The sequence below is a fragment of the Condylostylus longicornis genome, unplaced genomic scaffold, assembly GCF_029603195.1.
Source record: "Condylostylus longicornis isolate FDR11 unplaced genomic scaffold, ASM2960319v2 ptg000006l, whole genome shotgun sequence".
In the NCBI taxonomy this organism is placed as follows: domain Eukaryota; kingdom Metazoa; phylum Arthropoda; class Insecta; order Diptera; family Dolichopodidae; genus Condylostylus; species Condylostylus longicornis.
In genome coordinates, this window is record NW_026577975.1 from 5,287,436 (window position 1) to 5,312,803 (window position 25,368).

General features: G+C 24.8%; 1 protein-coding gene across 1 annotated transcript in view; it reads left to right on the plus strand.

Annotated features, from left to right (window-relative positions):
- Nucleotides 1-17,376: 17,376 nt before the first annotated feature.
- Nucleotides 17,377-25,368, plus strand: part of LOC129617007 (ras GTPase-activating protein raskol-like) — a 141,141-nt gene continuing 133,149 nt past the window's right edge. Inside the window, exons 1-4 of the mRNA XM_055532468.1 lie at nucleotides 17,377-17,392; nucleotides 17,566-17,678; nucleotides 17,918-17,950; nucleotides 18,169-18,331. Coding sequence (XP_055388443.1) covers nucleotides 17,377-17,392; nucleotides 17,566-17,678; nucleotides 17,918-17,950; nucleotides 18,169-18,331 — 325 coding nt within the window. The remainder of the gene's footprint in view (nucleotides 17,393-17,565; nucleotides 17,679-17,917; nucleotides 17,951-18,168; nucleotides 18,332-25,368) is intronic.

Sequence of the window (25,368 nt, forward strand, 5' to 3'; positions counted from 1 at the left end):
TTTGTTTTTATACTTGTACTTTTTTTTTGTTATGATTAGATTTTTCTCTGTATTAAATTAAGAAGCTTACAAATGAAAAACATGAAAATAAAAAAGAAATTAAAAAATTTAAATGATAGTCAACTATAAGATTTTTTTTTTCCTTCTTCACTCCTAGGAGGAGTATAGGGCTAGTGCATGATATCTATCATGCCCTAGTTTCTTATAGTCATAGAGAGTTAGCTAGGTAGGTGACTAGCCTGCCGTAGTTTTATTTATATTAATTATTTGAGGTTATTAATATTTACTGTTTATTTTTCTTAGTTTTTAGTATTGAATATTATGAATATTTGAAAATTACTTGTTTTTTAATATTTATTAGTATTGCATATTAAGTTATATAATATTGAATATAATTTTTTATAGTGACCTGACCGGGGTTTGAACCCGAGCCCCTTCAGTTAAAGGGCCGGTGCCATAACCACTGCACCAATGATCAGATATACCAGTAGAACTATAAGATACCAGTAGAAAAATTCTAATTCACAGTTATGGGTCGTTGCTAAATTTGACTCTCTTTTACTTAAATTCTGGAGGGCTGAAGAAATTTATGCGACTGCTTATACATATTTCTTCAGACTGCAAGGTATTAGCCCTTATAAGGTACAAATATCTTCAACAGGGTGATTTTTTAAACGTTCAGCAGCTCATATCGAATTCGTTGAAGAATATCACCTGGTATTACACTTGGGTATTATACAAGGGTAGTTATGACCACGGTCATTCTAATATAAGAATAATTACTGGTCTCATTCCCACTTTTGTGATCTAAAAAGTACAATATATAATTTGCAAGCTCAATAAGAGATAAGAGTCACAAAGCGACTATTTAACCCTTTACTGTAAATATAATTAGAGTAAAAATTTTGTTCTAAAGAGAAAACGTTTTTTTAGAAGGGAAGTGACGTCTCTTTTTGGAAAATTTGAGTGAAAAAATGGTTATAAATCGGAAATACAATAATGCTATGACTATAGACAGTTTACCGTTGAATTTATTTATTTTAGTTAACAAGACCTATTCAGTTCTTTCCTCAGAAATATAGTTATTTTTCACATTGTTACTTAGAACTTTAACTCCTCATTTATAGTTGTGGTATTACAAACAAAATCAGAAATTTCCTATTACTCTGGTCCATCCAATAGTACTTGTTCGTGTACATCGATATAATCATGGATAATTTAAAAAAGAAAAAAGAGTTAAAATTTGTAATGGGCATTGTTATTGTTATTATTGTTACTTACCGACTGTACATATAATAATTCTATTAGTTCCAAATATTCTTTAAATATTGTATAGCTTATTATTTTTCTTATGGCTTGTTAAGCAATGATATAGCAGAAATTAATTCCAATTAAAAAAATTATTTCAAATCAATTTGAATCGCTTGAACAGTGTACTGACTGATATAGTTTTCTTATTCGATTCAATTGTGTAATTTGAAAAAAAAAAAATAAAATAAAATGAAATTTATTTGAGTGGTTATTTTTTAATTGAACAAAAATTTTGTATTAATAAATGCGTGTGTATGTGTGTACAAGTGGAGTACATGTAAACCATTATTATTGAACAAGATTTTTAATAAATAAACGAAACATTTAACATCAATAAACCAATTTTTTTTTTTTGTTAATTGTTAATTGGATTTAATATTTTTTTGTTTTGTCCCATAAATTGGGGGTATTGGGTAATTTACAACAGTATATTGTACAGTTAATTTTGAAGCCTTGAACTTATACTAAACCTCAAAGCAATATTTTTTTCCGTTATTATTATTGTTGTTGTTTTGTATAACATTTTCGAGGGAACAATATTGACAGAACATGACCTTTTCTATTCACATTATTATTGGGAAGACAAAAATTTATGTTTCTTAATAATAACTGAACGGATAATTACATTAAATGTGCCTTTTTCTTTCTCTTATTTGCAATTTTAATTATAGAAATTATATGATCAAGGGCGATTTTGTTATTGGTTCGTTTGTTTGTATATTCTATGAAAATGAGTACATTAATATTATAAATTAATAATGAGTATGTGTGTACAAGTACAAGTAAAATATTAAAATTATGATTAATTAACTGACCATTTACACATTATGAATATTTATTGAAAATATTTGTTCCTATAATAATTTTTTTTTTATTTTGGAAATTTTTAAATTTTCGGTAATTGAACGATTAAAAAAGGGTATAGTAAAATTTTTTATAATAATTATTCCAATTAATAATTTAATTTAGAACAATATTTTTCAATTTTGTAAGTGCCAATTTTTTAAAACTGTTATACTTGAAATTCTGCAGGGAAATTGCAAAATAATAGTAAGTCACTTGATTTTGATTCACCATAGTCAAAAAAAAAAATAGCATAACACATCTAAAATCTGTTATTTTAGTCAATCATTGTAAGCAGACGTGGCGTCGAAAGAAAGCGGATGTCATGGTTACGAAACATTCGAACAGCAAACAGAGATCAGATCAGTATACAAAAATAATCCATAACATCATTTAGATATAAAAATGGCTATTAAGAAACATTGTTTCACGCTTACATTTAACAGGGGATTGCAGGAGACTTGTTGTCCTATTCAAGCCATTAGTACAATCAATTATATATATTATATTTACGACCAAATGAAAAATTATACGATCAACAGAATTAGTATTTTATTTTTTATTAGAATATTTTATAAGCAGCGACGGATCTACTATACATGCAACGTAAGCATATGCAATGAGCGCCGAAATCTGTATTTGACGCAATTACTGTGCGCAATATGAAATGTTTATTATATGTTGTTTATATCCTTTAAAGACGCACTTTTTGGAAACCGCGTATGGCGCCGAACAATTCAGAAGCGGGCCTGTATATAGAAATATTTATCTGTATCTATATAATTAAAATAAAGCAGGTTTTTATTTTCTAAAAATTTTATTCCGACTAAATTTTAAAATTAGCAATAACAGTCTACTATGCATATTTAAATAATTAGCATGTAATAGCAAACGTCATCTTCATAAGCAGATACCAATAACTGTGTGCATTAATATTAGAAATTTAGAACTTACTCAGCTAATATAACACTCTATGCTATATTAAAATTAAATTCAAATTACATTTTCGATTACAACCTTGTATAGCGTCCAGGAATAATAAAAAAAAATAATATTATGGTGTTTAATAAAATAATAATATGGCAATACCATTACAACACTATCTGTATGCTTCTCAAAACAAATAATTACCGTAATAAAATTAATCGTATTGTAATGGAGAAGAGAAGAGAAATTTCTTTATAGCAAACATTATAGCAGATACATTAATTCTTAATTTATTTAAATTTTTCGATTAACAGATTATTATTTACATAATCTAATGCACATTTAATTAGCTACTTAAAAGCTAAATTTTTATATGTAAATTTAGATAAGATAATACTTAACATTACATAACATTTTTATGTTGACCTACATTTACACCAATTTAAAACAGTTGAGAGAAATTAATGGGATTATTTTTTGTAATAAATATGCTCTTCAAATTCTTATAATCTTATAGATGAATAAATAAAATTTTGTTATACATGAATTTCATTCAGTTGTTTCTTAAGTGCACAATAATTATTGTTATTTTTTTGCTCTCATTGCATCAACACAATAAAATAATTTCTTTTTCTCCCTCTTTTTATTATATTTCTGACCCCTATTTCCAAATACAATATAAATTCTTTTTAGAATCATAAACTGTCTGCCTATACTTTAATATTTAAAAGCTTTGGATTAAATATGATGTTTTTAATAACCAAATGTTCCATTTTTGTTTTTACTAAATAAAAAATAAAAAAAAATAAAAATTGTATTCAACTCGTAAAGAAAACAAAAACAAAAACCCATTACTTTAATTGAATCTTTACTGTTATACATATAAAATAAAATAAAATAATAATAAAATAAAGTAAAATCCTTTGATGCTTTTACCATTTTCCTATTAATAAAATCAATTCAAATTTAAAACACACACACACACGTAAAATATATAGCGAAAATGAAAGTAAAATAAATAAATCTAAATATTCCACAGGAGACCAATAAATTAACTTAAAAAACACGGACGGATGAAAATTTATAGTCAACCATAACCATTCGACCAAAAATAAAAACCGGTATTAACTATATAGCTGTATAACACTTTTTATTTGACTATTTTTATAACTAATACCATTTCCAAAAATATATTTTCATTATAAAAATAAAAAAAAAGTAAAAAAAAATTAAGTATCCTTTTAAGTGGGTCCCTTTCAATTCTAACCATGAATTGGTATAATAAGAGCATACAGAAAAATGGATTTGAATTTAAAAAAAATTTTGGTATTTTAGAATTTTATTAACCGAAATTTAATGATTTTACATAGTATCAAAAATTTGCGAAATTATTACATTATTATTAGTGAATTATAAGGCCGATAGATGGCCGAAAAAAGATTAAATTTTATTTGTATAACAAAACCTGGAAAATCTAAACAAAATACAAATTTAATAGAATTTAATTGATTTGTTAGCTTGTGTAACTGGTGTTTTAGTGGCTACAGACCGTCATTTTACAATGGGCAACACTATTGCACTATTTTACAAGAGTTATTCCCTAAAATTTTATTGTTATATACTGCATCAAATGAAAGTTAAACCATCAGGATCAACCTGTTTTTCATATATCATTAATCAAGAGTAAAGCTGAGTACTTTTAGAATTTGTAAGAAAAAAACTACTTATTCTTGAAGTTTATATTTCAAAAACTGTCATAATCAAGTAACTAAATATAAAAATAACTTCTTCATTAATTAAATTCTATTATATAATTTTATAATTTCGTATATGAAACATAATACTCTCTATAATACACTTGTAAAATTCCAATATTTTTTAAGAATTATTATGATTATAATCATGTCCGAAATTTGATATACAAAATATTTTTGATTTTAATTTGTGAATATATAAAAATTAATCTATATGGCCATCATAATAAATATCCAAAAATTATTATAACAGATATTTTCTTACACAATAAAATTGTATTTAGTCTTATATCAGAAAATATCTTATATCAGAAAAAAATTCAATTTTTTTTTTTTTACAAGTGAAAGTTTTTATTTATTTGTGTATAACAATAAAATTTATAATACGGGTAATCAGAATATTATAAAAGTTTTTCTTTTTTCTCAATTGATTACTAAGTAATCATATTAATAAAGATGACAACATTAACACCTGTTGTAACTTTGATATAAATTTTTTTTTTTTTTTGGATAATAATAGAAACACAGACATGCCATACCATTATATAGAGGGCAACATAATGTCTTTTATTACAAATTATTATTATTTTGATGTGATAGTGAATAGAGAGAGAGAGAGAGAAATACTATTATGTTATATAAAAATGATTTGTGAGTAAAATATTAAAATTCAAAAATATTCTCATAAAAAAAAAAAAATAACCCTCATGCTGAGCTTGAATATTTTGTTTGTTTTTATCTTATCTAATTTATAATATGTGGTGTGGTGATCTTTAATATCGTTATCACAGATTTTATATGGTGATATTTATGATTTTGTCAAATTGTCTATAAATATAATCACATATATGTATTACAAATAATTTTGAATCAAAATTTCATATGATAAATTTTTCAGCTTATTTTAATGAGATTTTCTTTATCTCTAATTCTCTCTCTCCCTCTCTCCTGTTACTGATTCTAATCTTAAACGCGTATCATAACAATTTCAATTCAATTACTGGCATGATTAATCCATGCGCATACATTTATAATAAATTATACTTGTTTTACTGACATGACAAAACATCGTAAAAAAAAAGAGTAAAAATAACTAGAGAAAATATTGAGCGAAAATTTAAAATGAGTAGATTTTGTTTTTATTTTTAAAATTTTTATTGCAATAAAATTTCAATATTCATTTTTTGTTTTTTTTCTTTATGGCGTACTTGATTGTTCACTTGCTCACTTACTCACTTACAAGTATATTTATTTTCTTTTTATGTCCATAAAAGGAGGCCCACATTGAAAGTGTGGTAAGGCAGGGATTTTTGGTAATTTTTTCTTGTGTTTCTTCTTTTTCTCGGTTTTGATATTTTATGAGATGATTTCAAAGATTTGAAAAAATTTTTACGACTTTTCAATTTTTTGATTTTTTTTTAATAAATTTTATGTTAGAATAAAATTCAAATATTTCGTCTTCATCGTGTACTTAAATTCATTCAACCCATTTTCCGTTTTTCTTCATAATTTCCGATTTACTTACACGCGTTTATTTTTATATAGTAAAAGAAAAAGGGCTGGAAAAATTTCAAATTTCTTTACCCCTTCCCTTGTTTTAAGTTTTCACTTACTCTGAAAATATTTCTAGTGAAATTTAGTAAATTGGATTGAATTTTTTTTTTCGTACTTCTTATGAATATAAATGAGAAATACATACATACATGCATACATAGATAATAATATTTTGGTCCCCATTTATTATATTTTGTTCTTCTTTAGTTACGGAATGTTAAATTTATGATAAGCACCCATCATCATAACTAATAGCACTCTTATATTATTTATATACGAAAAAATATTATATAACACACTTCTTGATTTCAAGTGGATCTATTTAATAATTGGATCATTTTATATTTTTTTCAAATATTATGAGTGGGAGGGGGAGGGGGGAAACGGATTATCATAATAATTTTAAATGCATAAGTAATAAATATTATTGTGGCAAAATCATAATAAAAATAATGGGGTAATTTTTGAAAATACTTTTACATATTGGCTTCTATTTTAGAGAACGACGATACGATGAGTGTAATTGTATGTGTGAGTATGAATTCAAATAATGCAAAAGTTATTTTAGAAAATTGCGGCATAAAAATACTTTTAAATGACAGTAATCAATAAACGTTTATTTTTAGAAGTTTAAAATATAATTTTAATATTTTTAGAATAGTAAAGGCATCTGAAAACACATAATGATCCATGACACTGATAAATTAGTGTCATAAAAAAGAATGGTATTAATTTAGTAAGCAATAGTGAGTAATTCATAATTATTAAAGTTTTGGCAACATTTATAAAATTAAACGACTCTTTACAATTTAAATGGTTGTGTTGTGTTATTAAAAGAGAATCAATTTACTAAATAATCAATACGAGAATGTAAACAAAGGAAAGCTCTTGAATTCCATAAGGAAGGGCAGAATCTTTCATGGCATTTTGTATTATTTAACTCAATATTGCATTTGTACGGGTAAAGATCAAATTATAAAATCAGATCACTTGTTCGTGTCCAATTCGAAGAGAAAAATTTTTTAATTTTTATGCCTTGACGCGTTCCTTTAATTACGTCATTCATTCGTTCTGCAAAATCACCAATTTTTCATTAATAATTTTAAATAAATTATGAAAATTATGGGTATTATATAATAATTATGAGAATATTTTTCTGTTCACAATTACAAAATTCACAATTTTATAAAAATACGGAATGAAATATTCTTGTACATCAATTATTTTTCAATATTTTCATCAATCATTTCCGCATTGTTTTAATTTTTTTTTATTCTTTTTTTTTATCTTTAATTTCATTTTAATCTTAAATTGTAATTAATTTTATATACCTTTAAAGTTGAATAACTCATCACTCTTAACTAAAGATCATACTGATCTTTATTACTTTGTGGAGATGATCTTATTCATTATTAAAGAGCACGCATTTTTATTATTTTTAAGGCCACTCTTACGCATTTTATTAGTAAATATTTTATCAACAATCTGAAATAAACAAGAGCTATAATATGTATGAAGCAACTAAATTCACAAAATTCATGTATACCGAAAAAGAAGCATTTTATTCATCAGTAGAAAATCAATATTTCAATTTAATGACCCTTCTGTCATCAGTTTAAAAAAAAACAAAAATTTTTTAATATCTCTTCCGCAAACTTCAATGGCAAGTGATGATTTAAAAAATTAAGCAATAAAAAATTTAGTAAAATGTTAAAATCTTACAAAAGCTACTATTATTTATTATATTTATAATATGAAGATTTAAATTTGATTAATTTAAAAAAATTAAGTACAAATTAATAGCGTAATTTATTTTAAAATCGACACATTTACATTACTTTTTGAAATTGTTGCAATCAAACATAATTACATACATAACGGGTAAGAATTAAATGGCTTTAAACAAATATTAAAATAGAAATTAAAATGAAATATAGGTACTTAAAATTTAATTGCAATCATAATTATCATTTCTTTTTCAGTTCGTTTTTGTTTAACGAGTGCAATTACCGTGATTTTGTTTGTTATATTGTTCGTAATTAAGATTTTCGTTTGATACAAATGTTATTGCCCTAAAAGTATGCAATTTTAAATAATATTACGAATAGTTACTATAGACTAAAACAACAAATGAGCGACAACCTCAAATGAGCGAATTGAACAACTTGTAACGCGACAAGGAAGTTATGGCCAAAACTAGACTTGTGTTCTAAATGGATCTGATACATCCACGACATCCACGATATTGGCGCAGTGATAGGGATTTTAACTTGTCACTGTCTGATTGGGGATCGTGTCAGGTAGATGGGCTAGTCCGCAAATGATCTCTGTAGGAGATGCTGTGACGAGGAGAAGGAGAGGGTGATTAACTTACTATGGTGAATTAAAGATAAAAGTTTCTTGACTCCTACTTTTTCATTGGACTATGGACTTAGTGAATGTCAATGCTATGGGCCTTGGCTGGTTTCTGAGCGACTCAGACTGATTCTAACGAATGGGAAAGGGAGAGAACCACAAAAGGTTTAAATGGCGTAAGTGTATTATTTTAGCGACCGTATCAACCTACTTATCTACCTACCTACTATATACTAGCCATATACTAATTTAAAATTGAAAATTATAAACGTTTTACAGTGGTCCACATGTTTATCACAGTTGTGGAATGAATAACTGAGGGTATGAAACGTGTATGAAGTTTTTTTTTAGAAAATTTTTATGTTGAAAATTCTTATCTAATTAAAATAAATTTTATTAGAATAAGAAAATTAATTAGTGCAGTATTATCTACCGTATAATAAAATCATTTTATTAGATTGACAAAATAATTAAACTAGACTTAAAATTGTTGATATCCCTTAGACTTCAACTCTATTGTGTGCAAATGGATAATAAAGACACTGAAGTTAAGTGAAGACACTATCCATATGAGAACAAGACATGTTTCAGAAATAATTTCATCAACTGCGGCAGTATTGTAACCGTTCAATATTCTCATAAATATTGCATAGTTATTATCATTAATAATTATTTTGTAATTTTCTCAATATCTTAATATTCTTAACTTTTGTATATTTACATTTTTCTACAACATAAGCACCTCCAATAATAATTAACACTTAATAAGCTCAACAAACATTCTAAAAATAATTTGTGTTCAAAAAAATAATCATAATAATAATGGGGGCAATATATTTATTCATATACATACATTCATACTTAAAAAAAAAAATTTAGCAAAAAATATTGCTACCAGCAAAAACAAAATAACCCTCATTCAATAACAATTTGCTTATTTTAAACATACATAAATAAAATTTTTGTTTTTTAATAATAATATTGTGATAATAATAAGAAAAAGAAATAAAAAAAATCTACGGTTATTGTCTTATTACGGTATTCTAAAACGATCGACTGACCATTCACATCAAAATACAAAATAAAAAAATAAACAAATAAGTAAAACAAAAAAAGAGAAAGAAAACAGAAACTCAACACAACAACACCAATAACGAATAAATAAAAGAAATCATCATTTCCGTTTCTTTTTACTGTTGAGCACAAAACTCGAAAAAAAAATAATAGAGAGCAAATTCAAGAGAGCATTAATATAGTTATTGTAATTTCTCTATTGCTATGAAAGTAGCATGATAGGCATAGCCTATAGTCTATACAATAAAATAACAGTAGCATTTAAAAACTATATTAGAATTTTTTTTTTATACTCAAATTATATTTTGTTGTTGTAATTAATATTTTTTTTCTCTTTTTGAAATATAGTGGCCAGTCATTTTGTATAATAACAATAGAATAAGATTTGAGCAATAATTTATCGTACATACAATAAGTTTATTTACGTTAATGTTGAAGACGAATATAATATATGTACACATGTACATATTTTCAAAATATACTTAGAGCATAATAATATATTTTCAAATTATTAGCTTAAATGTAGAGTGTTAAAAAAATTTATTAAAAAAATTTATAAAATTAACTGTGGGGCATTGTTAGAAAGTTGTGTAAGGAATTCCATATAAAACTAAATTTTGGGATTGAGAGATCTTGTAAGGTTTGTAGTGATGTAGGAAAGAGTCTAATTCATCATTTTCATAGGAACTATGGAGCATATGAACCAAAGGGAAAACGGACTTCTTTAATGGACATTCCGTGGTAAATAAGCCAATACGGAATTTTGTGTCATTAAAAAATATATATTAAATTTTTTAATAAATCGTGTGCTTTCCAACTGCTTCAGACATCATACAAATTGTTGTATCGAGCATTAATCATACGTTATCAATTTTTTCTTAAAATCCATACTTCTTATCCATATACGTAAAAGAAATTAATGAATATTGGAAAAATTTTTAGATCATGTCAAGATATATTTGTGAACACAACAAATAGATATGTATTTCGAATGGACAATGCATCAAACAATTATCATACAATTATTATTTCAGAAATCATACATTTCTAATTATACATTCTTCCAATAACTTAAAAACGGTCTGCTCAATTTATAATAACCTTGTAGAAAATTGATTTATTTCACTAATAACCAAATATATGTTATAATAGTATGCAAGAGTATAAAAACATAACTTGATTATATTGTTATATTCGCATATATAGTCAGCATTTAATCGGTTAAATATTAAGTTGATTATGATAAAATCATTTATAAAATTGGTAATCAAATGAACCACAGCTATTGTATATATACATTTAGGAATATATATAAAGATATGTATATACATATATAACACAATTCTGTTCATGTGAAAGTTATTAACTTTATACATACCATCATAGAGATAAGAATATATACTCGTATATTTAGAATAGCAAGTGAAGAAACTGAGTTCAATAATAATATGAGTTGTAAGGCGAAGCAAAGCAATGTTCTTATATTATTATTTGTTGAACTAAACTAAATGGAAATATAGAAAAAATGAATTATATAAGAAAATAAGAGAAAAAAGAATAGAAAAATAATACAGGTAGAACATGTATAAATGCTAATATGATATTTTTTTTACATAAATATACAAGTAGGAAATTTGATATTGAAGAGAAATTTGATTCGAAATATTTATATGTAAATAAAATTAAGAACGTGCCTATCGAGCGGAAGAAGCGGAAAAAAAAATTTATCGTGTCCATTTTTAGTTTTCTTTTAATTTTTTTTTCTCTCTATAATACGAGTATACTCGTATATTTTTTATGTTGCATGCTAAATTTCTTCTAGTTGCCTTTTTTTCAATTCTAATTCTTCTGATGCTTTTATATGAATGTTTAAAGGTGCCTACTACGTACATATACATTAAAATATTCGGGAAATGAAAAATTTCATTAATTGATTTCCTTTATGAGTTTCCCATTTCTAACGATGTGTATTGGATTTTACGTGTGTTTATGTGTCTTTTTACATATTCTCTTGTTCTTTCCTTTGCTTTTATTTGTTATCATTTGAAGGTCATCTGTAAATTTAGAACATTTTATATAATGAAAAGAAGGTACCATGATGACGGTTTGTATTGTATGGTGAATAAAATGGTTTTCGAATTGTGAAGGTTTGAGAGAAAAATCAATTTTATATTGATCGGATTTTTTTTTCATATTTTGAGGAAGTAAGGTGATCCAACTATATATACATTATTTTTTATAAGTGTATATATAAGATATAGATTCAAAAATATGCCTGAACTGTAGCTCAAAATGATATTTTATTTTGATATCATCATAGAAAATATGAAATGAAAGAAAAAAAAAAACAGAAATTTTTATCTTCAATAGTTATTAAAATTCGAAGGAAATCATAAAGGAAATTAAAATTGGTTAATCTATATATTTAGGAAATAGAACATCCTCTATATGTACCTTTTATGTACACATTATATGGAAATATATGTAAGCAGTTGATAGATCATGTAAGAAATTTTAACTAGAATTTCAATTCTATAGTTACTATTGATTTTAAATACACACACCCCTTTTCATTGGAATTCGATGTAAAATTATGAATTTTTCAATACAGAATACATGTATCTAACAGTACCGGCGTTGAATCAATTCAATAGAATCACAATAAAATACTTCGCGAATAAAAGAATCGAATTAATATTGCAAATATTTTAGGTGGATAGAGCCAACCTCAGGTGGCCAAAATACGACCTTAGAAAATCGGATGGATTTCTGGCGATGTCTCGGAGGACACTGTCTGCCTAACAACAGTGTACACGGGACACTGGCCGTTGATGGAGCATGCGGTTAGGTTGATATTGTCTTCAACACAACGTTGCCGCGAAATGGAATTGGACCAATTTTCTGAGTACCCAGTGACTATACTATATGAGATATCAAAGATTATACCATTGGATATTTAGATAAATTCCTCAAGAAAACTGGTTGGCTTAGATAGGTCATCTGTAATCATACGCTCAATAACGGCCTGGTAATCACGGGGTAGTGGTAGTAAAACGGTTTATTTTTGTTAATTAGGATGCGTTGAACCTGCTGCACCGGCCACATCAACCAATCAACCATAGGTAATAATTTAAAATTCACTTTATGAATAATGGATTCTCTCGAAAATTTTCGTCATTAACATCCTGTTTAGTTTAGAGCAATTTATATACACCTTTATTTCTTGCCTTTCCATTGGTGAGGCTTACTATGTATTTATCTCTCATGATTTGGCTAATATAAATATATATGTATTTTAATTTCCGTAAAACTGCTTTCTTAGTAATTTTATTTTAAAAAAATTTTTCCTTTCCAATAAGTTAAGGGGTCCATCATCTCCTCTACCTACAAAATCACAAAAAATAAGGTTTAATAATCTTTTAATGCCTCTTCTAAGAAGTGTACAATTAAGACGAATTACACTAAATTTAATATACTAAAATTTCAACTATATTTATTCAATAATCAACCATTTTGTATAACGTATGATTAATACTTAAGTAGATACGAGTATCAACATTTTCACTCCTCTTTCTTCTTGAAAATATTGTAATTACAATGACATTTTTTATATTAGACCGGCAGATATTGATAACTAGATCACATAACACTTAACAATTTTATTTAATAACTTAAAATTAGTAATAATATTAAATTTAAAAGTAGTTTTTATTAAAAGTTGTCATACAACTGAAATATTTTATCAAGTGAAATCAAAAATTTTTTTTTCAATCTCTTGAAATAATTTCGAAGTAGATATTATATAGTCCGGTCTATAACACTGCCATTAGTATAAAAAAAAAGTAGCTAATTATTTAATTCATTAAATTCACTTAAATTTATGAGATTTTTTAAATATTTTTTCTCCAAAATCCTGTAAATAAATCCTAAAATAAATGGTCTAAAAACTAGTCTCTAAAAAAACTTACCTAAATTCATATAGTAAGGAAATTTCATCATCTGTAATTAATGGCCAACATTTTTATAAATTTCATTTTACACTTTTCATAACAAATCTTTGAGTAGCACCCGATGCAATTCTGTCAACCTGTTCATTATTAAAATGAAAAATAAAAAAATTACTTCCTTGCCAAATATGTAAGAAAATTTTTTTTTGTTTTTTTACTTTTACTCCAATTTATTCAATTTTTATTATTTAATCTATAAATTTTATTACCATACACTTATCCTATATATATATATCTTGTAACTAGTTTATATAGTGTTCGATATTACATCACTTTCTACATTTGCTATTCGATTTCGATCCAGTTAAAATTGATACTTAAAATTAAATTATGTTATACATAAGTGAATTAATGAGCAAATGAAATGAAAAAAAAAAGATTCGATGTGGTCACTATCATCACCGATTGCATTGTGGAGTTGAATAACATTTAAAAATTCCGACAAACCTGTTCTAATAAGTTAAGCGAAAGCTTTACATTTCTTTTGTATACATGGTTTAAGAAATATTGTAAGCTCTCTACTTCATATACTTTAAAAAATTGCAAATTTAGTTTTGGATTTCGTGTTATAAAAGACCATTCTTTCCTGAAAAGTTTGTTAAAACACTTTTGTTTCCGAATAAAGGAAAATTTCAGGAAATTCTAGTAATTATATTGAAAATTTTTTAATGGATAATTTTCCAGTCTCAAATATAGACGGAATAATTTTGTAAAGTTTATTATTTTGAAAACCAGAACTAAAATACATACAAAGTTTCAAAGAAATTTGTTGAATATATTCTCAAAAATGAATTAAATCAACTAAGAGCAGTTACTTAGAACCTGAAATGCAATGCAGTCTTTAAGCCATAGATTCATTCGGCCGAAATAACGCACTAAAACTGAAACTATTTCAATGAACATACTGAAAAATTTTTTTGTTAAAATAGTTTAAGCTAGAATTTAAATAAAGAAGAACAATAATGAAACAATAATCTACTTACCTCCCATACCTAATATGTTTCCGTTTCTCAAACACACAGAATTGCATATCCGTTGATAACTCGACATATTGTTAAATTTGGTATGATAACAATACTTACTTTTCTTATTGCTCGCAGCGACATCAATAAAAATTGTTTTTTTTTTTTTTTTTCATATGTAAAAAACATTATGATCTCCTCCAACATTTTTTTTTTAATGGCTGTAATTAAGTATATAGAAATTAAATAAAGTATAAGATAACACAATTACCTATATTTATACAATTTGCTGTTATATGTGCTTGTTCAAATATTTTTATGATATGATGCTAATTTATATAAAACCATACTAATTATAAGTGAATTTTATAATATATAGGGTGTTATCTATATTAGAACTGTAATAATTAATTCGAAATTTAGGGAATCAAATGATGTGAAAGATCAAAAATTTTAGAGAAATTGGCAGTAAATTTCATGAAAAATTGTAAATTATACATAATTAGATATTTATAATTGTGTGTTTAAATATAGCTCATAGCCGTGGATCCGAAATTTATAAAAGACAATTACCAAATACTGAAATTAATTACAGATAACAATAATATAAAGCTGCTAATAATTCTAAATAGAAAAAATTTTGATGATTAATGATGATAATGGTCTGATGATAAAAAATAAATTCTTCACTTATACTTAATTAATTTTAGTAATTGACTATGTTCTATATTAGTTTAGGGAATAACTGAAGGAATATGACGCCGTTCTTTATAATAAAAGTTAACTTAGAATATTGGATATTATTTAAACAGTGCACCTAGCATGTCAACTCTTAAAGAATAGCTTCCATTCTCCTATAGTACCTCGATAACTTCCTGAAATTCAAGATCTGCTTTAAAAATTGAAAATTTTGAATTTTAAAATTTAATCTTTAAAAAAATATAAAAAAATATTTCAAAACACCCTATATTGGACATGATATACATGCTACATATTCCATTTTCTACTTAAGTGTGATTAGAAAATTGCAATTATCATTATTACATTTAAAAATAGTGAAAATTTCGAAGTTATTTAATGATGTTTGATAACAGAAATTGGAATCCAAGTTAATTTGCTTCCTATTCTGAAAATCTCTGTACCTATGCATACTTTACGAGTATTGAAAGTTGTCGATTTTTTATCATCATGATAAATTGAAAATATTAAGTGAAATAAACTTAAGTTGAATTCAATGAACCTTTAATATAAATTGTGATTTGTGATTTAAGAACTCTTACTCACTCTTATAATAACCACTATTCGATTTTTCCATAAAATTCTCTATTTCAATTCAAAATCGTACAGTAAAAAGGAGGTAAGAAAAATATATAGAAAAAATTTTTATGTCAAGTTAGTATTAAGGACTGCAATTTTTTTTCCTCTGTTTTGTTGTTCTTTTTTTATGGAATATGTCAAAAATTCTTGATTTTATTTTCCTCTTATATTTAGATTTCGTGCAAATCATACGTACATATACATAACATATGAGTAAAATTTCCATTTAATACTTGACACTTCTCAATCTAAATTTCACACCTTGATGACACTTATGTTATTTTTCTCAAGTGTATATATACATCTGTACATATATAAAGATATTTTACCTGTAAATTTTGAATGTAGAATAAAGCTTAAAATAAGAAAGATAGGAAAAGAGAAAAAAAAAAAGCTTGGAAATATTCGCAATGAAAAATTGATATAGAAATTTTTCAAATACTTATATAATATGAAAAAATTTACGATATCATGTACAATATAAAATATGTAATTACATTATTTACGATATGCTACATTAATACAGCAGTACTATAACGATTTTACTGCTACATCTACTATAATGCTACCACGATTCTATTACGGTATTCTATGATGAAATTCAATAATACAAACGATGAAAAATAAATACATTATTTACGATATTGTTCGGTTGTATAGAAAATGTTAAGTCATTATAAAAAAAAATTTATAAAAAATAAATTATAAGTGAGTCTAAGGGATTCGCACCGACATCATATCTCACGATAACCTTCAAGTTCGTAAGTTCTTAATTAACGAATTGAGTATAATATCGTTAATATAGTAGTGACTCTTTCATTTAATCTTAACAATTAGAAAATTGTTGTAATACCAAATTATTTATTTTTTTCCCATTCAAGTAGATTTAAATTCATTTTAAAATTTTTCAGTCAACGGATTTTGAAAAGCAATACCTTTTGAAACTGTAATTTTGAAAATTTAATTTCAGTTTGAGAATACCTGGTACAAATGTATTCAATTGTAATACACCATTGACAACAACCGATATAAAACTATGGAATATATTTCTCTATTGTAGAACTAATTTTTTTTTTCATTCTCATTATGAGAGACACAAACCATTCGTGTATTTACAAAATATGAATAAAATTACGAATATAAATTTTTTTATTTCAGCATTTAAAATTTTATTGCTGAATTATTAAGATACAGCAAGCATTTTAAACGATATTTGTGGAATTTAAAACTTAAAATAATTCTGTAATAATGAAAATAATTTAAATTTAAAAAATGGTTTGTGCATTTGGTAATAGTTTGTGTTCTCAAAATTGTAATTTTCTTGAAAAAATCTAAAAACACAATTTAATTTGAAATAGTTGCATTTTACCGAATCATTCTTATTTAAAATTAAATTACAATTAATTATAATATCTAATAATAATTTCAATTAACATTAATTTAATTTAATTTATTTTTCAGAATTGGAAGGTGAAACTTCAACAAAATTAAAAAATTTACCATGGGGACCTTTATATTGTGTTTTGCAGCAAGATGAATCAACATTTACAGCATATTGCAGTGAAGAGATCTCGGTAGGTTTTCATTATGTATTGTATTAGCTGTGTTGTTTTTTTATAATTAGTAATAAAATTCTCTATTTAATCTTCTCTCTTAAAATATTAAATTCTCTCTTTAATTATTTAAATAAAATACTGTTAATGAATATTCTTAATTAATATACTTATACTATATTTCTTTTCGAAAAAAAAAAATGAATAATATGCTTTCGATATTTAATTTAAAAAAAAATTAATAAACGGATAAAATAAAGATTTTCCCTGCAACACCGAATAAAGAAAAAGAGGTAATTTGTTTTTGTCATTAAACTCACTCATATTTTTTTTCAATCATTTGATTTATTATGTGCTTTTCTTAATTTTTACATTTAATTGCCTTTGTTTTAAAAAATAATTATTTCATTATTCTTGTTTTCCTTTTATTAATTAAAATTCAAGAAAAATTTTTAAAAAATTATTTTGAATTTTTTTAAATGTAATTTTCATTTTTTCATATTGAATTTAGCTGGCCGACATTCTATTTACTGAATGTCCAAGAGTAAGATTAGATCGTATACGTAAACCAAATAAAGTAATATGGAATGGACCACCAACATTAGAAGAAGAACCAGAAGAATATGATGAATATCCAATGGATATTGGAATGAATACAACATTAGGTGAATTAGGTAAGTTTATTAAATTTTTAATTATAATATCATAGTATAATGAACGGCAATTCAAATTTTATTAAAATAATAAATGGTAATTAAATTATATTTATAAATTATAATTCTGATTGTAACAATTATGAAACATCAAATCATTATTTATTTATTTAAAAAATTATTTTATTTAATTAAAGAATATTATTTGAATTATTAAAAGAAAATAACTATAAAATGGTGACTATTAAAGAAAACTCAGCTGCATATTATCAATGTTTCAAACCCTATAAATGATATTATTATAATTAAATAGTAAAGCTACATAACTACAAATAACAATATGCAAGCATATTCCGACATATCAATTACTACACATTCGCATTCAAATATTGAATAGTTACGAAAGAATAAAAATTGAAAAACCAAAGCAAATAATTATAAACAAAACAAGTCGACTACTTTATTCTAGCAGTCGACTCACAAACTCAAACGAAAAAATTATGCTCTCATTTATCACAGTCACAAGCATAGCAGCACAACAATAATAATATTATTGGAGAAAAAAATGTAAACAAGTCAAGCCAAAATAATTTTTCATTATAAAATTATGAAAAATGAGTAGCGGCATTTTACAAGTCGACTCATTTTATTGCTGAATAAAAAAAAAAAAGCTGAGATAAAAACAGAGAAAATATTCAAGCCAAGCAATAATAAATAAAATATGCTGACAACAGTAGTATACTGTTGTGTTGTGTCGTTGTACTGTTGAAAAATAAATTTCTTTTTAATAACAGTCTACTTTTAAATTTCGGAGGTGTTGGTTTAATTGGAATAAAATTTTTTCGGTCGGATTATCATTAAATTTTTTTTTTTTTTTGTGGTATTTTAGGAAATGAAATGCAATATTTTTAATCTAATTAACGGTAAAACAATTGTTTATGTCAAAAAAAAAAATAGTATTGTGTTTTTTTTATAAAAAATTTTGTGTAATTTTTTTTTTATTGCGTTAAAGAAAAATTATTTTATTTAAACAAGTTTTAAATATCAAAAAGAAATATTGAATCATAAAAAAAAAAAATTTAATAATAGATTTTTTGGCGGCGTTTTTTTTTTTTTTTTTGGTTATTAATAATCGCGTATATGTGTATGTATGAAAACTATGATATTCAGACGGTTGCGTACATTATTAGCGGTTTATTTTTATGCGAATTAATGTGTTTTTTTGTTTTTCCCTAATTTTTGGTTTGTTTTTAGTTTTTTTTTTACTTATTTTTGCTTTTAAAGAAATATAATTAATTTGTATACCTACAGGGTGTAATAATATTTTATTTATAAAATGTGAAAATTTAGAATTGAAAATTTATTTTAAGTTTTAAGTGATTTTAAAAATTAAAAAAAAATAATGGCAAAATGTTTTGAAAATTTTTTATAATAATCAAAAAAAAAAAAATGAAATATTTTTAATAAACAACAATATTAATATTTTGAATGAATGCCAAAAATAAAGATCAAGTGCTTTTTTTTTATGCCACTTAACATACAAACGAATACACACTTATATATTTACGTATATGTATGTATGTAATAAACAAAATCTAAAAAATATTTTTCTAATTGGAATTCGGAATTAATTAATTAAACCTGTTTTTTTTTCTATATACTTGTACTTAAATTTTAAAATAAAAATATTTTTAAGGTTTCTTTTCACCCTATTGGAATTTTTATTAGAATTTTTTTTTGTCTCATAGTTTTCGGGAATCGGGAATACACATTATTATTATTGTTATTACAATAGCGTGTATCAATTACAAAATTCAACACAAAAACAAAAAAAAACCTCCTACTAAGATAAAACTATAATGGTATTCTTAACCTAAAAAAAAAAAAACGAAAATAGTTTCCTTTTCTCAGGAATTTCGAAAATAATTTTGTAAAAGCGTACAATTGCATACTGTATGTTCGTATGTATATACAGGTATACGAGTACATAAAAAATATTGTTGGAATACTTGAGAATGCCAACATAAATTTTTCTTTTGAAAATTTTTTAAAGGAAACAAAATGCATTTTATAATAAAATATACATATATATATACGTATGTAAATATGTAAATATAATAAATACGGGAACGTACGTAAATTGTTTGACTATTAACAATAGATCAAAAAAAAAAAAAGAAAGGAACAGGGAGAAGAATTGAGAAAATAAGAAAAAAAAAAAACTAGGTAAAAAGGTTCTTTTTTTTTGTTTTGTTTTTGTAAAACTTCAAAGATTAAAGACGATCCGAATATTAAACTACAAACAGCATCATAACACTATGCATATATTTTATATACATAAGTTGAGAATTATATGGGAATTTCATATATATATAATATATGTATAAGAGTATAAGGCACCCATTTTTAAAAAAATATTCAAATAATGCATTTTGTACCTTATAGTAAGTAGTACACAGGTACCTTATTACAAATACAAGATTATTAAAAATAGGACTTGTTCACAAAATACAAGTGCATGCGTTTATATATTTATATTATATATCGTCGGCTGTATGCTTATCGGCTCCATACGCCACTTTTGCACTTTTTGACTTATGAGTGGATCTATAGGTTTTAAGTGATGCTCTTTCTGTCTGTCTAATCCGTTTTTCTCTATCTCGATCTGCTGCTGAGATACAGAGTGTCAGGTTTGCTCCATAGACTGCATTTTTACGAATTTCTAATGCTTATGTGCCCCATGAACCATTTTTTGGTTGTTGCGGCACAATTTGTATGGAAAAATGAGAACATTTTTACGTTTTTCTTGTGTGCTCTATTTACATAGTACTGTGTGTTAGAGCATTAAAATTCAAAATTATAAAAAATTTTATTTTGCTGCATAGACATTGGAAAAAAACATCACAATACAACAAACATACAAAAAATAGCAACACACATACTGTTGAAGAAACAAAAGAAATGGAAAGGCATACACATGAAAAAAACTTAGCAACAAAGGATAAAGACGTAGATCGAAGCAACATAGATCCAAATCATTGCATCATATGCTATGATTTGCAAAATGTTTTTGCCTTACCAAAAGGATATGCGTCTGCATTTTTTTTACAAAAGAAAGTTAAATGTTTTTAATTTAACTGACACTGCGATGATTCCAAATAAAGAAAAGCTAACATATTGTGTAGTTTGGTCAGAAGCCAATAGTGGAAGAACTGGAAATGACATTTGCAGTGCTTTAGCCAAAATTTTAAATAAAGTATGCCAAGCAAATCCAAATTTAACGAGAATAACTTTATGGAGTGATAGTTGTGTACCCCAGAACAAAAATAAAATTAATGCAACATGTATAAAGTATTTTATAAATTCATCTTTAAATATCAAAGAAATTTTACATAAATATTCTGAACCAGGGCATTCCGAAATTCAGGAGGTTGACTGTGTTCATTCAGTTATTGAAAAGTACTTGAAAAATTTGGAGATACATAGCCCTCTGCACTTAATAAAATTATTAAAAAACATGCAAATGCCTAAAGTCAAGCTCGATGTAGTTCAAATGTTAGATACCGACTTTAAAAACTACTCAGCAATGGCATCCCAATTAAATTACTCGGCTATACCATTTACAAAAGCAAAATATATATTCTACGAAAGCATTTAAAAATGAAACAAAGTACAATAATTAATTCCTAAAACTTAAGCTACGAAAAGGCTGTTAATTTTTTGTAAGAAGTTATTAATTTTTATTTTGAAAACAATTCCTGTATAGATTATAAGAAGAATTTAAATATTTTTATATTATAGTATTGAAAATATAAACAAAGTACAATAAATGATTTTGTAAATGCAGAGGCCAATAGTTTTGTTTGAGTTGTTATACTTTTTTTCATCATGGTAGTATACTCTTATTATTTTTGTTATGAAATTTTCGGAATTTAATAATTTCAATAAAAATTTTTAAAAACATTACTTAAATAACTTGTTTTACTTTATATATTTCAGTACTAAATGCTTAAAATTTTTTTTTAATATTTAATAATAAATTTGTTGTTGTTTTGCATGTTAATTTAATTCCTTTTTTGCTCCACTTCATACATTCCCCTAGTTAATTTGATAATTTTTTGAAAATTTTTGTTTGCTTCATAGTAATATAGTTTTTCCCTTAAAAATATAACGCAAAGCTCCATAACAAAATAAAATTTCAAATTTGCACAAGATCATGGAATATGCAGCAAAGGCCAAAACGACTGGTCTTACAAAAGTTGCAATATTTCAAGAACCGTAAGAGTCCGTAAACTGAAATTTTAAATTAAAACTAAAAATAAAAGTACTATTTCGTATATAAAATATAAAAAAATCCCAGCGCGCAGTTTTTCTTTAATTCTTTGTCAAACTTTCTTTTTCAATTTTCTCGGTTTACAGTGCTTGGCGTATGCGGCCGACAAGCATACAGCCGACGATATATAAATGAATACTTACATATATACGTATGTAAAAATGTGTGTTAGTTTAGTTATGATACGGATGGTTAAACGTTTACATTCAAAAAAGAAGTTAAAGGAATAATTTTTCCTATTGTCATGTTATAGGGCACAGGTATTGGGTAAAGGTACTTTGGTACCTGTTTTATTTTTTTTCATTTTACCTCTAGAAATATTTTTTTTTTTTTTTGTTGTTGTTGTTCTATTGTGTTTATTTTAACATATGTCGTCGGCGGCGCTGTTATTATTTTTTTAATATTTTTTATTTTTGCTGTGTTTTTTTTTTTTTTTTTTGGAAAAATTCTTACACAAAATTCTTATTTTTTGAATAGATTTAATACTTATAGTGAATTTTTTTCGTTTACTTACTGAAATTTTTCATTTTTAAATCAATTCATAATATTGAAAATAAAAAAATATGAATTTTTGTGCTAATAAAGTGCAAAATATAAAATAAATAGAAAGAATGCAAAAAAAAAAAAAAAAATATGAAAATAAGGATCAAATTCGATCGTAAAAATTTTTTAAGGATTTTTTTAAGTTGTTGAATTTGAATGATATTAAGCGGATATTAGACTTTATTAAAGTGAATATTATGTAAGGTGATTATTGAAAAGAAAAGCTGAGTTGTTTTGGGATTAGCATAAATCAAATGAGCATAGCAGACATATACTGGAATTAAATATAAGGTAAGTAATTTAATTAAATTATATTATTAATTTTTTTTTTTTCAATTTTATGAAAGCTAAAGAACTGATTATCCAATAATAAATAAATAAGAGAAAAAAGCAACTCCTTATAATAATTTTTATGTTCTTAAATGAATAAAGAACACACACGCATTCATAAAAATTCTCGAAAATTTTAAAATATTAATGAGAATTTTAGATTTCCAGATTTTTCAAATATATAGAATATTTTGGTTTTTTTTTTTTTTTTGTGGCTTAATCTGATTAATTAGAAAATATTTTTATTTTTGGATTAATATTAAATTGTAAGTAGGGCTGGACTGGGAATTTTATTCTTATTAAATTGTAAGTAGGATAGAATTGGTAAAATTTCGCACTCTCTTATAATCCGAATTTAAATCTAGCTATTATAATTCATTGCATAGGGCTCATATTTAATTTTATAAGTAGGTTGCACTCATATTACGTGCGTGATAGGTAAAAATTAGATCCCATTTTAATTTAATTTAAATTGCATAACTGAAATAAATTTGATAATAATTCTGATGTTTGACATATCCCATTAAGATTCAGGTAATTAGTAAGAATTTTGTGATTTTTTTTTTATTTTATCATATGATTAGGTAATTCGCATTTAAAATATTCGTTTCGTATCGGGGTAACTCCCGATTTAATAAAAACTTTCAAATTTTCACTTATTTACACGACTTTTTTTATAATGAAATTTTCTTATATTTATGCAATTCATTCATAAATAGAAAATTGAATATATTTATTTAATCAACTAGGTAAAGAATTGGTAATGATCTGTAGATCCGCATAATTCTTCAAATATTGGAAATAACATGCATAATTCTGAAGCCTTGGTATTACATCCTGTGACGATTTTTGAAATATTTTCCATTTGTTTCAATTAAAATTGAAAAAAAAAAAGGAATAAACAAGAACCACAAATCAGACACTAAAGTATACAAATAAAACCTATTGTAAAGTACAAAAAAAAATTGAATTCCTTAGTAATTCAATTTAGTTTTCTCTTTAATGCAAAAAAAAAAGAAACAAAAAATGAATAAGAAAAAACCTAGTTCAATGGATGGATAGTTGATTCTGTTCATGTACATATGTTTGTACAAATAATGAATTTATACCAGACAAAATAAAAAGAATTGAAATAATTTAAAAAAAAAAGCAAAAATAACAATGCAGCCTAAAAAATGAATTCATTTTACATACTTACATGACTGTATCTCCTGTCTTTAAAAAAAAAAGATAAAAAAAAATTATTTTTTTTTTTTAACATTTCTTGTCTATTCCGTTTCCTCCTTCATCTTTACTATTCATTCATCTCTTTCTTTCATTATTTAAATATAGATTGACGTTTCAAAATTAATATATTCGCCTTACCTTGTTTCATATCAAGTCAAACAACTCGGTTCATATAAATATTTTAAGTACATTGCATATGCATTGCATATATTTAAAATTTAGCTTTATATATGAATAAGTATGTCTTTATATATTGTTATAATGTAAACATTAACATATTATATGGGAGGACTTGGCAGACAGACCGCATTAAATATTAAGAGTTTATTGAACGATTAAAAATGAAAAGAGCAAGAGAACAATAATGAACAAAAATTTTACGTGCTATTAAAGACAAAAAAAAAGAAACAAAATTTCTAACAACATTTTATTATTATGCAATAACCCACAACATATAGTCATTTAAAGACAGAAAAATAGAAAAAATAAAGAAAATTCTCGAATATACAAAACAATATTTACCTATTGCACAAAATTACTTATGTATATATAGCTGTTAAATACCATGTTAGATTACAGGGTATACTTTTAACGAAAACTGCGAAATTACAAATTACTCTTGCTT